The 16,831-nt window shown below is 37.0% G+C and overlaps 1 protein-coding gene across 1 annotated transcript; it reads right to left on the bottom strand.

The window, feature by feature from the left end:
• Positions 1 to 2,092: 2,092 nt before the first annotated feature.
• LOC125021973 (alpha-N-acetylgalactosaminide alpha-2,6-sialyltransferase 1-like) lies at positions 2,093 to 14,453 on the bottom strand. Its single transcript, XM_047608199.1, has 12 exons — positions 14,305 to 14,453; positions 13,264 to 13,418; positions 13,072 to 13,151; positions 12,133 to 12,358; positions 11,815 to 12,001; positions 11,466 to 11,628; positions 10,858 to 11,020; positions 6,346 to 6,484; positions 6,164 to 6,267; positions 5,213 to 5,296; positions 4,392 to 4,491; positions 2,093 to 3,335 (listed from the first exon to the last, which is right to left on the bottom strand). The coding sequence occupies exons 4-12, from the start codon at positions 12,231 to 12,233 to the stop codon at positions 3,132 to 3,134; spliced, it is 1,245 nt and encodes a 414-aa protein (XP_047464155.1). The 5' UTR covers positions 12,234 to 12,358; positions 13,072 to 13,151; positions 13,264 to 13,418; positions 14,305 to 14,453; the 3' UTR covers positions 2,093 to 3,131.
• Positions 14,454 to 16,831: the final 2,378 nt, after the last annotated feature.

Here is a 16,831-nt window from a genome sequence, read left to right as displayed (position 1 = left end):
GCAAATCTATCAAGTACTTTTTTGTGCTTGACTTAACAACTGCTCCAGTGTCAACTGTGGACACTGATTGATTGACAACCTGCACTATTAACTTGCCAGAAAGAGAGAGAAAAAAAAAATAACACCGGCTAGAAAACTCCTACTGAACAATAACAACAACAGTAAAAGATGTAATGTGTAAAATGCTTCATGGAGGAGGGAAGGGTGAAGAGAGAGAAGGATCACACCACTGCAAGACAAGGAGGAGGAGCTGGTGCGGAATTTCCCATATAGATCTATATAGCACCGTCTGTTTCAGACCATAAATGGTTCACACAAAAAAATGTTAATTACAGTGACACAATGCCATGGGAATAGCTACTGACACACGAGAAAGTACATGAGACATGAATGATCACAAAGATCGTGAATGCAAAACCGGTTTTTGGCAGCGTGCTTCTATCAGCCTGTATTTCCAGTTACTTTGCGGTATTCTGTTGTGGAAGACACATTCAGAACAATGTTTCTTATTTTGGTTTTGGTTTTGGTTGGATTGTTTAATTTGTTGCATGTGAGATAATGAGGATTGAACTTCAACAGTCACAAGCTGTGAAGTTTATATGTGTGAAAGACCATGCTATAGTTCCAAGAGCCTTTCAGTCGTGCAGAAATGGAGAAATGCATGTCACCAACAGGGAAAACATGAGAACATCTAGTACTAAGGCAACCGATCATATGAACTACAAACCTGTGTCGGCGTGGTCTAAACTAAGGGACTTAACAGCATTCTACTTTTGTATTCTAGTTTAGTATTCTACTTTAACATTCTACTTTAGTATTCTACTTTAGTATTCTAATTTAGTATTCTAATTTAACATTCTAGTTTAGCACTCTACTTTAACATTCTACGTTACATTTCTACTTTGACATTCTACTTCAACATTCTAATTTAACATTCTAGTTTAGCACTCTACTTTAACATTCTACTTTAACATTCTACTTTAGCATTCTAATTTAGTATTCTACTTTAACATTCTACTTTAGCATTCTAATTTAACATTCTAGTTTAGCACTCTACTTTAAAATTATACGTTACCTTTCTACTTTAACATTCTACTTTAGCACTCTAATTTAACATTCTACTTTAACATTCTACTTTAACATTCTACTTTAGTATTCTAATTTAGTATTCTACTTTAACATTCTACTTTAACATTCTAATTTAACATTCTACTTTGACATTCTACTTCAACATTCTAATTTAACATTCTAGTTTAGCACTCTACGTTAACATTCTACTTTAACATTCTACTTTAGCATTCTAATTTAACATTCTAGTTTAACATTCTACTTTGACATTCTACTTTAACATTCTAATTTAACATTCTACTTTAACATTCTACTTTAGCATTCTAATTTAACATTCTAGTTTAACATTCTACTTTAACATTCTACTTTAACATTCTACGTTACCTTTCTACTTTAAAATTTTACTCTAGTATTCTAGTTTACTTTGCAACTTTAACATTCTATTTTAGAATTTTACTTTAGTATTCTATTTTTGTATTCAGCTTTAGCATTCTACTTTAGCATTCTACTTTTGTATTCGACATAACCTTTCTACTTAACCATTGTACTTTAGTATTCTGCTTCAACATTCTACTTTATCATATTATTTTAGTATTCTACTTCAGCATGGTCTAAACTAAGGGATTTAAACAGAGGTGAGATGGAAGATATCTACAGCAGATGAGTCATCCCTCAGTACTGCTGTAAACAATGTACATTATTGTATTTATTTTTTTATGCCTCCATGCAGTAGAAAAAAATGAATGGAAGTCAGAGTCTGCTCTGTACTGTCCTGACAGTTTACAACACAACTACTCATTTTGTAGGTTTCAAACTATATGACATTCCTGCTCTCAACACAAATCCTCAAAAGGAGCAGCATTCGGGTCCAACTATCCATCACAAAACAAATGGTTTTGGCCATACCTCAACACATTACACTTATAGCATGACATGGCTTTCCACAAATATCCAACAGGATAAACTGTTTGCAAACTGTCGTGTGTTGATGTTTTATATCCAGAAAGTCACCGTGACGTCAAAATGGTCTTCAAAAACATCTTTATTAAATTCCTTCAACGTCTTGATTGCAAATATTACCAGTCTTACAACAACCATGCATATAGCCATATAACCATATTACTTCAAACATAAAAGCCCACCAACTCATCAATCAGAAACCAGAAAAAAAAGTAATGTATAATAATAAATAATAATCTCATATAAATAATAATCTCTCCTTCACAACAATGCGCCTTATTTCTAAAGAGTATTATTATCTTTGATACATTTCTTTGTTATTTCATGTGAATGACGATGAGACAAAGAGGAGGTAAATGTGTATAAACACTTGAAAAGTGAAAACCACTTCCATAAAAAGGCAAGATGTAGACAGTTCTATTCAATGGCTACGATGATTAAAGAGTTTGCGTTCTTTATTTATAAACCACACTCAAAGTTATGGGTGTTGGTAAAATGACACGTTCCAAAAAAAAATAAAAATATTAGAAAACCCACAAACAAAAATGTACCAATAACTTGAACGAACAACAGGAACCCCAGTTTGGCACATACCTTTTGGCACAATTTCAGTACTTCATAAACCATATAAAAATTCCACTTGACCCATGAACGCCCCCTTACAACGACACCTAACCTAAACCTAAAACCTAAAGACAGGCATCAATACTTATAAATAGCATACAAACATCATTGCCTGGGGCACAAACAAAAATAAACAAGTAAGGATCAGCAAGGCAAAAAGACCGACAAATAAAATTGACTAGGCAGCATTTCTCTCAGAAAGTGCAACACAATGATATAGATCCAGGTGTAAACTCAGAAAGTGCCATGCATTTCCCACTTCCTCACATCTGGTCTGTTATTATATTTTCACTTCACAACTTGACATACAAACTGGTTCTGGGGCAAAGATGTCTAGTGCTTTGTCTATTTTTTTTTTTTTTTCCCCCTAACCACACAATTTGCCATATGTGATGTGACAGCCTCGCTTTGTCTAAACATATGTTAACAAAGAAAACACGACCTAACTTCTGGATTCCATTGCTGCCATTCTTGATGTATTAAGGTTGCTTCGGCTTTTCTGGCCCTGAGTCAGATTTCTGATATAGCTTAAGTATTTTCCTGTCGTGAAGACTTTTCCACAAATTCTTCTCCAGAATATAGTCGTGGTAGCTGTAGAAAATGACCTTGGTTTTAATGTACTTCTCATAGTAGTAGTTGGAGTATTTGCTGTGGTCTTCCGTCATGAACCCGTATGCACTCACCTGAGGAGGACGGACAGAGACAAAGAAAACATGGAGGACAGGTGAAGGTTTAGACTTCTTTTCATTGTAATAATGAGTTCAATGTGCAGGTGGTTTTTCCTTGTAAAATGTGGATTACATTTTGATTATATTTCAACATTTTGAAAGCAGCAGGTTGCACAGCCATCAAAGCCCTCGACACTGTGGATTTCATTTTGATTGTTGGGACCAGCAGAACAAGATCTGTGGTTGACTGTAAACAGCATTGCCATGACGACTGTAACTTTGGTTTCCTTTTATCTCCCATGATCAGCATAGAAACTGCAGGCAGGTAAAAACCACAGGAGTCCTACTTGACATGAGTTTGGCCCAACCTCAAAGTAAACCTCTATGTTACAACCTCATGACTGAAGCCTTACGGCTACTACAGCTAGCAAATAAGTGAAGCATTCCACTTTAGTACAACTTCTACTTTAGCATTCCACTTTATTGTTCCCTTCTGGTGGTGTCACATTTTCTACCACACCTTCAGTTGGCTGCTGTGAAGGGGTGGTGAACACATCACCAGATAGCCGCCTTCTTTGCAAATCTACCTCATTAACTATTATAAGATGAGAAAGTAAACACTGAGCGGCACAAAAACCTAAATGTGGAGCCAAATCCTATCAAATCCTGCATATAAACATCATGGGAACAAAGTACTTTGGCTGCACAATAGATAGGACTACATTTAGCAAATCATAGCAAAATTGTAGTGAAGTAAGTATCATAATGATCTGTGACTAATCCATGTAAACCAGCCTCTAAAAAATGTAGTTTCAGTCTTGCAGAAGTTGTTTTGATAACATGTCAAACTTTAAAAGCATTTTTTTGTAGCTTCACAACATTAATCCCATAGTAGTTTCAGGATTAAAAATGTCACAGGTGCACTTCAACAAACACTAAGTGATCAAGCTGGTTGTGACTTCCCCACTTTGTCGTCACTGGAAAATGTGAAAGGAAAAAAACAAACCACAAGGACTAGTAGGTGATGTTGTGTTAGCTCAGATTTACTCATAACTTGTAATATGGACTTACTATGTCACAGGTGTGCAGAGCCAGCAAAAGAGTGAAAGCCCCATTGGTTGGTCTGACTGTCCACCAGTATGAAGCATTCAGATTACGAGACAACAGGAACCTGTTAGGAATGAAAACACAGCAAATGAGCATGGACGTCCAGAATTCAGATGATGTCATTTGAAACGATAGACGTCTACACACCAGGATTTTTGGTGATTGCGTGTTACAGACATTTGATGTACTTTATTAATAGTCATACAGTCTATACGTAGGGTCAGCCTGCAGTTAGTCCTGCATTTAAATATTTGAGTATAATCATGAAAATGTACTGTAAATATTGAAATACTCCACTGTAACCATTATATCGTTAAATATTATTATTATTATTATTATTATTATTATTATTATTATTATTATTATTATTATTATTATTACTATTATCATGTTATCAAGTCTCATGCAGGATTTTACTATTGTATTTGTGTTTCATTTTAGACTATTTTACAGTGGACTACAACTGATGATTACATTTACTGACTGATTTCTACAAATTCTGAGAATAATGACAAATATCATCAGTTAGCCAGAGCCTAGTGACACCTGCACAATGTTGTTTGTCAAGTAGAGAGCAGTATTATTATTACTTATTAAAAAAATACTGCATTAAAATATACAAAAGGAAATTCAGCTGAAACCACTGAATATTGTTCCAGAAAAATTACTTTAAAGCCAATTAATTTTGATTTGGCAATTGACTCATCTGTCACCATTATAGTTGAAGTGATAAGAGCATACTGTTTCCCACAGACAGTTTGGATGATGTTTGAGAGGAGGCTGACCTGTTTCGTACGTATCGGAGGAAGTCTTGGTGCAGAACGTAGAAGCGGCTCTCGTTGTACTGCCCTGAGTAGTATGGTCTTGGCCTGGAGGGATAATATATGAACTGTTGTATAAACTGTTGATAATGAAGGAACAAGGTGAGGAAAGTGTAGCTTAATTTATACCAATTTACACCAATTTATACGACTGCTACCTTTATTTTTAATGAAATACAACAAGAAAGTGTCAGACACTCTGCGTGATGCCAAAAAAAAATGGTTTTAGCCAGCCGGTGGCTAAAAAAAGAAAAAGGAAAAAAATCTCACAGGCAGATAAGCAACGCCAGTCGCATTAATTTGCACAACGTCCGAACGAACCCACGTGTTCCAGAACTCCTATGGTTGATAAGTAAGTACAAACTGGAGTAAAAACAAACCTGAAGCTGAAGAAACTCTAAACGTTAACGGGAAAGATCGCGAACCTGAGAGACAAATAGCTGTTGTGTGTCAGAGTGACTAGAGTGGGACACAGCAACACGTGTATGTGGTTAGGGAAGGGCGCGCTGCGGCGCCTATCACAGAACACAGACACAGTCAGATAACCAATGAGGATTTTCATTCAATCTGAGCAAAGGTATTGACTCGTATTACTCTATAATACTCGTACTCGGCAAAAGTGCTCGATCCGTACCGGATACTGGTTTCAGCCGAGTATCCAGCTCAACTCTAGTATGCTCACACCTGTACTTTACACCAATCAGCCACAACATTAAAACCACTGACAAGAGAAGTAAATAACATCCACCAACTTGTGACAAACATTTGAACCTGGCATACTTGTGGATGTTACTTGTACACGTGTACCACCCACCTAGACCAGACCAAGCACCCCCACCTCATAGCAATGACACTCCTTGATGGCAACAGGATGCAGACTCACACAGACACACACAGAACCAGTGTGATATTTACTCTGATTTGCGGTACGGGCCGGCACGGACACTTTCTCCTTTCAGAAGACCCTCCAGCCACCGGAAGTCTTTCAATCCTTCAGCAATCATGACGTACTTTATCCCCTATCAAAGAACAAGACAGACATTTTTTTTGTTTTGAGCATAAGCAACATCACGCCACCTTCATTTAAGTTTCACTACCTCATCATGAGGGGCACCCGTGTAGCCGTACTTCTTCAACAAGTATCGCGATGCGGTGATGGAGTGGGCTGTGTGAACGTACACATCTGTTCTGTTTCCTACGTCCTCCTCAAAACCCTTGGTCAAGGCCCCGTTCATCCTGCAAATAAAAAACAGAGGATTGTCAAGCACGCACCTGTGGCAGAATATTTATTTGCTAGTACTCAAGTGTACTGACTGACAACGGGTAACTATCACAAATTTTATTTTAAGCCTTGTCCTGAACTGGTGCTTAAGGTTTCCCTGTGTTCAGAGTTGCATGTGGCGTCATCTGCCTAACAATACAACAACAAAAGGTGGCATAACAAAACAAGGAGTGTTAGGTATGAGTTAAAAAAGATGAACTTGTAGCCACTGCAAGGAACAGGAATAACACCTGCCCATTATCAGTGATTATGTTTTCCTCCAACTGTCAATATAAGAAAGAAAAAGAAAACTTGCACAAGGTGTGGTAACAATGAACAGAAGACAACTGTTCCATCTCTGTTAGGGCAAAACACATACCAGACACACACTACCAATTAAGTACTTTTGGCATTCGACATTGCGCAAAAGATAAAGTACAGACTTGTGTAACAACATCTGGAACGGATACAGAGCATGATTTGTCTGGCCTGTCAGGCATTCCAAGTCTCAACAATAATCTGTAATTTTATCATTTTTGTAAATATCGTGTATATAGTATTTTTCTATTTTAATTTTTCATTTATATTTTTTAATTTTATTATTTTTTCATTTTTTTGCTTTTGACTTTTATCTTATTTTATTTTACTATTTTATCCTCTTTTTTTTTTGATTGATCGGTTTATTTTCTTTAACTCATGTACTTGTTTTCCGGTGTGTTTTTAATTGTTGTATGACCCCTTGTAAGGCCCTTTGGTTCACCTGTGGGTTGTTGTAAAGTGCTTTATAAATAAAGTACATTTATATTTACATTTACATTCTATGCTTCCACTGGCTTCAAGCGACTGAAAGAATGTCTTTGTGGATATAAGTGGTTGAATTGACTTTTCTTTGTAGGGTGTCCAGTTGGCTGAAGGTATCAGGTGCACTAGACCCTCACTGGAGGGGGTTTCATGTTTTACCTGGTTGGTTTGGAAATTAATCTGAAGGAATCAGAAATTACTGCTAAAGAAAGGCCCCTCTGGAAAGAAAGAAAAAAAAAGAAACAAAAAATAGAGGTTGTTTCTGGCCTTGCCTTCAGCTTTAAAGCTTGTTGCATACTCCGTGAGAAGTGAGAAATTTGTTTTTCTTCTTGAGGTGAGAAAGTTCGTTAGGTAATTAACAGTTCACGAGGGAAGGCGGGGAAGCATTCACTCACACCTAACCACAAGTACATGTACTGAAGGACTCAACATTCTGTTCTTTTTTCGTGCCAGGTTGTCACACAGTCATCATTAATATGTTCTATTGTGTACGTCTTGTGACATGTACATCCAGAGGCAATAAAACCTGTTCTACATATCAGCATTCATGTGAGGGCTTTGAACTGGTTTTTACATACATGTAAGATGTTAACCGGCCCCTCTTTTATCACACTCACAGGAAGAAGGCAAATCAGTAAAATGACTCAACTATTAAATGTGTCACTGAATTTTAGCTCGAACGGCACCAGAGACAAATGAATTAAAATAAAAATGGGATCCACTTTCCCATAAAGTTTGCTATAAAACATCCAACAGGAAAATTTCTCATAGGGAGGGAATAAGAAATGATTGCAGTAGGTGAATGTTCACAGCATAATGTTGACTCATGAGTAAATCTGTGTTTTGTTAATCCTAATAAACATAAGATTAATATTGTATACGCTGTGCAAACAAAAGATTAAGATAAAGCTTTTGTCTTCAAGGAGCTACTTTATCTCACAGGCTTTGAAAATAATAATAGTTTTTTTTTTCTGTAGGTCAAGTGAGAATAATTTGTATTGTGATGGCAGCTTTCCTCTTCCAAATCTTGATTCAAACTTTATCACAAGAGAAATTTGTTCTGGAGAATTTTGCTTTTGTTTGACACAGAGAGCCGAACAATGAGTCACTGTGTTGCCCAACGAAGCTAAAAAAACAAAAATTTGCTTAAACACCATGGACTTGGTTCCCGGTGTAGCAAAACACAACGCTAGACACATTTTGGTATGCACACACCTTAGCTGATGAGTGATGATGAGGCAAGTCTATGAATGGTCTGTCAGTCAGTTCAAGAGGCTTGTTGTGTAATGACAATAGAAGTGTATTCAATGAAAAATGTTGAGTTTTTCAGCTGAAACTAATGAATCATGCCAAGAAATAAACCGCTGTTTAAGATCTTTTGAAAGAAAAAGGTGTGGATGCTCATGAGACTTGCATGGAATTTTCAATAATACTAACTAATTTCCAACTAATGCAAACTAATATCCAAAGGTTTGCATGGAGTTTGCATGCTCTCCCTGTGTCTGCGTGGCACTCCCACCATCCAAAGCCATGTTGGTTAGGTTAACTGCTGATTTTAAACTGGTTGTAGGTATGAGTGTGGTTGTCTGTGTCTCTCTTAGCCCTGGGACAGACTGGTGACCTGTCCAATGACAGCTGGGACAGGCTCTAGCCCTCCATCCACTGTCCACAGGACAAGCAGTAACAGAGAGAATGAATGAATGAATGAATGAATGAATGAATGAATGAATGAATGAATGAATGCACACATTAGTCCTGCATGGGAGGTGTGTCTGAATCACTCAAGTCATTAGTCGATGCAGCTTATGGTTTCCAGACCAAATTTTATTTAAAAAACACCAACACGCACACAAAACCATGAAAATAATAGATCCAGATTTCGTTTCGTACTTTGGTCCCTCAGATCAGTCACACTAGTGCAAAAAAAAACAACAAAAAAACAAAAACGTACTAATAATAAAGTAGTCTAGTAATCCTCTGTTTTCCCTCGTTGAGTATAGCTCTGTGGGAATGTGTGACAGCTGTGCCCTTCCTCTGTACAGATGAACCTGCAGCAGGCTTCAAGCCCTCACCATCTCTCACCTTCTTCCTTTCTCGGAAAGATACTGAATGCATCCAGTGCCCGTGTTTCTTCCCAGAATCTGCCTGTTTACTGATGGAAGGCTTAAGTTTCCACAACGAATCAAAGAAAGCAACCAGACTCGAGATGCAGCTACCAACCATCTCAAACATTACGGTGGCTGGGACTCAGTGGGTGGAACGATTCGGTCCCCTGCACGTGAACCACATGCCGAAGCGTCCTTAACCTGTTATAGGGCTCTCTTTGAAATACATCACATTATCACATTAGACAACATTAGGCCACTTCTGCGTGGAGTGTTGCCTTGATCTTGGGTAAAAGCCCAAAATGCTTCTTGACCTCATTAAAATGTCGACTGAAGTTACCAAATATGGCTCCTTGTCCTTTAAAGGGTTAAACAAGACACTGAACCCTGTGTGTGAATAAAAGGGTAAATCCCAGTGGATGTGACACTGTGACTATGAGTACCAATGGTAGAAAAGTCCTACATCAGGACACCATGAAACCACTACACTTAGACCACACACACATCTTAGAAATCTGATCTTACAAATCAAAACTAGGCAGAAAAACCACCCATTCCAGCTCACTTTCAACTCCCAGTTGTACATTTACTGGTTGAACAGGAAACCACTCACTACTATCATGTAGACATGTTTAATGAAGACCAAAGACAGCTTTCTGGGAAAACAACTTTAAACCAACCACAAAGCGTGTCCCTGGGACTGTCTCTCCTGCCACTGATTAAACTACAAACTCTGCATCACATCAGAGAGCTTGAATATAATCTGTCTGAAAATTCAAGCACATTTGAATAAGACATAGATCCTAAGCACACCATCACCAATCATCACCAATCACCACTCAAAGATCAAAGTCCTCCTTCCAGGACTGTCTCCAAGAGAAGCAACTCAAGGATTTTTGGTGAAGAGTGGTTAGAAATTTGCTAGTTAGTGGATCTGTTAAAGGACCTGAGAGCAGATCTCATCTCATCTCATCTTCTGTACCACTTAATCCTGCACTAGGGTCGCGGGGGTTGCTGGAGCCTATTCCAATTGGCATCGGGCGAGAGCTGGGGTACACCCTGGACAAGTCGCCAGCCTATTGCAGGGCTAACACTGAGACATACAACCATTCCTGAGAGTAGATTTTGAAAACAAAGTTGCATGGATTCTTGAGCAGGAGCGTGATACATGATTATATGATCTCTTTAAGTATCTTTCTTTTCCAAGTATATATTATATGTACGTAGACTGTCAAAGATCATTAAATGTTAATCCAGCCAGTCAATGGAGACAATACTTCCTGTTATTTTTGGAATCAAACCTCCACCGTGGTTCAATATTGGTTAATACCAATAAGGGTGTGACTAATGCTCATATTTAGTACATCTTAACTGATACACTTTACATGACACAAGATACTTAAAATTTCTCTCAACAGATTTTCTTCCACACTCTTTCTTACCGGAAAACATAATCATGAGAGTCGATCTCTGCACCAGCTTTGGATGCATTGAGGATTCCTGCGGTACCCACCACGGCACAGCGCACACAGCCATCACCTCCTGGTTTTGGAAGGAGCAGAGGCTCTGTTGGCTTTGGAATCAGCTTCACTGAAGTCATCACATCTGCAAATAAAACGAAAACACATAGAAGAAACTAAATAAAAGTAGAATGGGTTACATATCAGGGCGTTATCTGTTTCATCAGCTTATCTCAACTTGGCAGAGAATATTAATTAAGATATGTCCTTATGAAGAGCTCAGTGTTGGGAATAACTGGGCAAACAATCAGATCGGGAAAAGTTTACTTCCTTGAGATAACATCAAGACAAAAAAATGTTACAGCCAGAATACAGAGTTTATGGTGTTTTCTAGTACGAGCTCCACTCTGCACATTACATGAACTTCAAAAGCCTTATTTATTGGACTTAATACAATGGCTTGGTGCACATCTAGGAGGAAACATTAACATCCCTGGGATGAGATCTGCTTTATTTATCTGGACCTATGTTCTTTATCATCAGTTTCAGCTCATAATACTCCTTTGTCACAGACACACATAAATACCTACCGTCGTACTTGTACTCCATAAAACCAAAAGGATTGTTAAAATGTGAAAGTCGGTTCCATTCGCTCATGTTGATGTTGTCTTTGTGCAGAAACAAACGTATGTTGGGAAGAAAAGTCTTCTTGAAGCTCTCATCCTTTGAGTTTCTCAGAGACTGGGGACAGGTCTAAAAATGATAAAGTCTTAAATTATGAAAGAAGATAAACCTTGACAGATGATAAAGAAGGAAAAAAAGAAAAAGGTGGACAAACAATAAGAGAAACAATAAACGCATGCAGTGACGCTAAAGCTGCTGATTCTTCTTTACATTAATGCATTTAAACAGATTCAGTTCTATCTTGTCTCAGCTTACTCTCTGTCCAGGACGGCCATCCTGGTTATAAACATCCTCAAAATCCCACTTTGGAAGCTTCTTGAAGGATTTCTTGGAGAGGACGGGCATTGGCGTCTCAGCTGCAGGTGCATTTGTAGAAGCTTTCATGGGTGGTGGGATTAATACGGCAGGACGTGGAGTCCAGTTCCCTGACAAACTTGTCCAGCTGAAAAAAAGTGTAACATGACATTTTATAAATGTATGAAAAGAAATGAACAGAAGTAGCTTCATAATTTATATGCAAAAAATATAATATCTGTGTGCTATTTCTGGGCAAAATACAAAAACACAACTTACCTGAAGTTTGTTTCTGAACCTTCCCATGATAGAAAAAAAAGAATAATGCCAAGTGATATCACACTTAACAGAGAAAATGTCCTGGTGACTCGGACTGCCATCGCTGAGAAGTGGAGCCTTTTTAGTTCAATGAACCAGAGTCAAGTATTTGGACAGGAGTGTCTTTCACTCCTGAAATTCACTAACTTGATCTATTTGATAACATAAGTGGGCAGGGTTGTAAAGCCTGAAGCAAAGAACAAAGACATCAATCACACACACACCTAGTTTTACAGGTATCTGGGTTATTACACAGCAACAGACATATTATGCAGAAGTAATCATGTGGGTTTTATACAGATTTAATTACTACAACGTTGATGTTTTTATTTATAAAAATGTAATAAAGGAAACTCTTTTGATTCAAGTTCAAAGCTTACAAAAAGCATCCCTCCTTTGTACCTTTGAGGCCTTATTTGTATCCAATTTGAATATTTCAAGTACAATTTTTAACTTGGTGTGTACCATAGGGGGATGGGACAGGAGAAAAAGGACGACGTATTTATGCACCACTGAGAGCGTTTGCTGTACTAATGTGTTGAATACTGGCAAAGAGGTCTACAGGCTCGACTTCTGTCGCCAAGAAGTTTCAGCACTGTTCACGCCTTAGGGGAGTCTTAGGGGACATTATGGTTGTCATGGCAACATATGTCAAAAAGGTAGCAGTCTGGGTGTCTCCTTCCTCACAGGCCTCCAAACAGCGTCTTTGTTTACCTGTCCTGACACTGTGCTCATGATTTGTTGGCATGTGTACGTGTTTTTTTTATATATATATACCTGTTCTGGAACATGTCAGTTTTCAGACAAAGTTAAAGTTAAATAATTTCATTTTTTAATTGATAGAGCAATTAAATACAAAAAAGCACATCTTTCTATTGTATGACAGAAATTATTAGTTACCTTTTAGTTGTTTGTTTTCTCCTGTCCTGATGGTTCATCCCCTGGACCTTTACGTTATTTACATGATGAAGATGTCATGACTAAAAGGTCAAGATGATGAACAACATGCAATGTTTATGTTGTTAAAAAGGTAAAAAAAAAAAAAAAAAAGTACATGAACAGAAATAAATCCTTCAAACAAAAACTGTTCACCCGTGTTCTCTTCACCCTTTCTGTTTATGTATGGATCAGCAGTTTTGGAGCCAACTGTCTTGTCAGCACGGGTTCTGTTGTTGTGTTACACTGACTCCTCCTTGTGGCCGAGGAGAGTTGAGTCCTCAGACTGTGAGTGCAATATATACCGTACCCTGTAAAGATACATACTGAAGACATCAAAATATACGAAGCAAGATATATGGAATAATGTATCAAAAAAAATAAATAAATAAATGTATGAGGCTTTTTATGGCTGTTTCTTTATGTGTGTACAGTTTTGCCACAAAGGTGTCCAGAGGGTAGTAAAGTTGAGAAGGCATAAGGGTTAACTTAATTATTTAACACATAACTGAAAATTTAGTCTGCGAAATGACGGTTCTAATAGTAGAATAAATGACCTCATGTGTGGGTTATATGACAGTGCTTTGTGGAGACATTTTAAATACATAGTAGTCTACTGTAGAGTTTTGTTTTTGGACAGATTGTCGCTCTCCACTGCTCTGCACCTGCTCATCTTGTTCCTACTGTCCTAGATTGATACATTAAATTTCTTCTTTTTGTTTCCCTAAAAACAAAATCCATGTCAATCATGAAGTAAGAAACGGAAAAAAACAATCAATAGATTTTTTTTTTTCAGTAAATTTACTACAAAGCTTCAATTAACTTGTCAGTTTTGGAGTTGTTGGTTGTATTTTCATACTGTATTTTGTGTATGTTCACTTGCTGTGTTTTCACTGCCAACAGGTTCCTGTTGTCTCCCAATGTAAACAGTTCATTCTGGCCGATAGTCAGACCAACCAATGGGGCTTTCACTCTCTTCCTGGCTCTGCACACCTGTGACATGGTAAGTTAATGTAGTAAACATGGATGCTGATAAAGACCAAGGCAGCTTTAGGTTTGCCACTCCATTTAAGAGCGTTTTTTTTTTGTTTTTCTTTGGATAAATATAGGGAGTTCCACTGTTTCACACAGATTTAGGAAAAAAAACACCTGCGCATTGAACTCATTATTACAATGAAAAGAAGTCTAAACCTTCACCTGTCCTCCATGTTTTCTTTGTCTCTGTCCGTCCTCCTCAGGTGAGTGCATACGGATTCATGACGGAAGACTACAGCAAATACTCCAACTACTACTTTGAGAAGCAGATTAGAACCAATGTTGTTTTCTACATCAGCCACGACTACAATCTGGAGAAGAAGTTGTGGAAAAGTCTTCATGACAGGAAAATATTTAAGCTATTTCAGAAATCTAAATCAGGGACAGAAAAGCCGAAGCAACGTTAATACATCAAGAATGTACATACATACATACATTCATACACATATATGCAGATACATATATGTTAATATTTACATATTCAAATGTACAAGTATTCTTAAATACACACATATACTTTTTATATATAAATAATATGTAAGTAACTAATAATTAGCTAAAGAAACCACAATGTAAACAACAAAGAATACCTGGTGACAGTCAATAACTCTTATCCCTATATTTTGTGAGAAACATTTTTTGTAAGTGTTTTTTGAAGTGATGTAAGTTTGGACATTCTTTGTGGTTTCCCTCAACCCATCCCATAATTTGACACCACACACCGATATATATAAAAAAAAACTTCTCGTAGTAGCGCGCACCCTCTTGAAATTAAACCTACCCTTTAAATTATAACTCCCTTATCTCTCAGTGAATCATTGTTGTCTGTAATTCTGAGCCCCTCTAGCAGCTTTCATTGTAAAAGAGAAAGTGTTTGTGTGATCTTTGTAACCTGACTTATGAATCATTGTTATTGCTTTCTTTTACAGAATGGTTGGTGGATTTATTGTACCGATGTAAGTGTTTCCCCAAACCTTTGCACAGTAACTTATGGATGGTAGAATTATTGAACAGAGAACAGAGAATGCGGAGTGATTTGTAATCCGGGACGTGTTTTGCTTTATTTAATACTGCTATGCTTCTTGACACTTTTTTGATTGTGTGTGTGTGTGTGTGTGTATATATATATACATGACGTGTGGTTGCCTGAACTTTCAATGTTAATCTCTTGCATTAGGAGTTGCGGATCATTGCCGCAACAGAAAATATTGGTATCATCTGCAAATAAAACCACTTTTAACATTGTTGACACTTTGCATAAACCATTGATGTAAATAATGAATAATAACGCCACAAGGAATTCCCAAACATGTTGAATAGTAGACACCCATCTTCACCGACTGTTTCCTGTCATTCAAATAACTCCTCATCTAGTCTAATACCTTTCCCCTGATACCACACTGCTCTAATTCGAGTAAAATATCATGGTTTATTGTATCAAAAGCTTTTTTAATGTCTATGAATATTCTAATTGTATACTGTTTTAGGTCCAATTAATTTCTTCTATTGACTCTGCTAATGCCAGTGATGTTGATCTGTTTGATGTGAAACCATATTGGCTTTCATTAAGCTTCATTTAATTTGTGTTTGTCCAAGAATTTATCCAGCCGTTATTGAAAAGTTTTTTTTTTTCTAATGTTTTGGAGAATTGTGGGAGTAATGAGACAGGTTTGTAGTTTGTGAAGAGGTGTTTGTTTCCAGAGTTATGCAATGGAATTATTTTGGCTATTTTCATTTTATTGGGGACTGTACCCGTTTAAAATGATAAATTATAGATGTGTATTAGAGGTTTTGAAATTCCCTTAATTACATTCTTCACTATAGTCATATCATCGCAATCGGTTGATTTCTTTCTTTTTTCTTTCTTATCTTTTGGGACAATTTCAAAAACGTCTCTCTCTACTGCTGTGTCGAACACGGAGCTAAGATTTCTTTCCATAAAACCACCGCTCAACATTAACAAGGAATCTATAACAATCAACCACCTCGTTCGTGACATTTTTTCCGAATATCGTCAATCATAAAATATTTTAGGCAACTCTCCTGTCTTGGACCATTTTTATAATGCTACTTAGAATTGTCCAAATACCTTTAACACATGTCTTTATTATCATCTAATATTTTATGATATTCTTTCTTAGATTTTATTTTAATAGTTGTTAGCTTGTTTTGATATTTTTTATATTTATTTTCTGCCTCAGGTCATTTACCCTGGTGTACTGCTCGAGATCTGCAACCCGGCTTTATGCAATCCGGCATTTTGGATGCGGAGCGCCGTCACTTCTTCCACCTGATCCAGAATAATTTTCCTATGTAACCAAACAGCAGAGACTTCTTCTGTTAAAAAATGTATATTACATATTTATAAAAATGTATATTTATATTTATTTATTAATATTGTCCGACGTCAGCTGTTAGTCAGCTGTCTAGCCCATTGATCAGCTGTTCGCTTGGCAGCAACATGTTCAACACCGGCAACTCTGCGCCGTTTTGTCCGTAATCCGTAATTCCCTTTACACATAATTTGGTAATAAATTAATTTAATCAACAAAAAAATCTGAGGAGCCAGTTGGGAGCCAAATAGTTAATAATAAGTTAATAAGGTTCAAATTATGCCGGATAAAATTGAAATAGAGTTAACGAGAATAAATACTTGTTAGTTGTTATTGACCATAAATTATGTTGGAAA

This window comes from Mugil cephalus, chromosome 16 (assembly GCF_022458985.1).
Source record: "Mugil cephalus isolate CIBA_MC_2020 chromosome 16, CIBA_Mcephalus_1.1, whole genome shotgun sequence".
NCBI classification, from domain to species: Eukaryota; Metazoa; Chordata; class Actinopteri; order Mugiliformes; family Mugilidae; genus Mugil; species Mugil cephalus.
The sequence above is the reverse complement of the archived record's forward strand: the minus strand, read 5'-3'. Positions and strand labels throughout refer to the sequence as shown.

Coding starts and splice junctions, on each gene's coding strand:
- LOC125021973 (XM_047608199.1), bottom strand. CDS start 12,233: ATGGCAGTCCGAGTCACCAGGACATTTTCTCTGTTAAGTGTGATATCA. Junction 5,297..6,163: donor GGCCCGTACCGCAAATCAGA/GTAAATATCACA, acceptor TTATCCCTCCAG/GCCAAGACCATACTACTCAG. Junction 4,492..5,212: donor CTCCGATACGTACGAAACAG/GTCAGCCTCCTC, acceptor CATTCCTAACAG/GTTCCTGTTGTCTCGTAATC.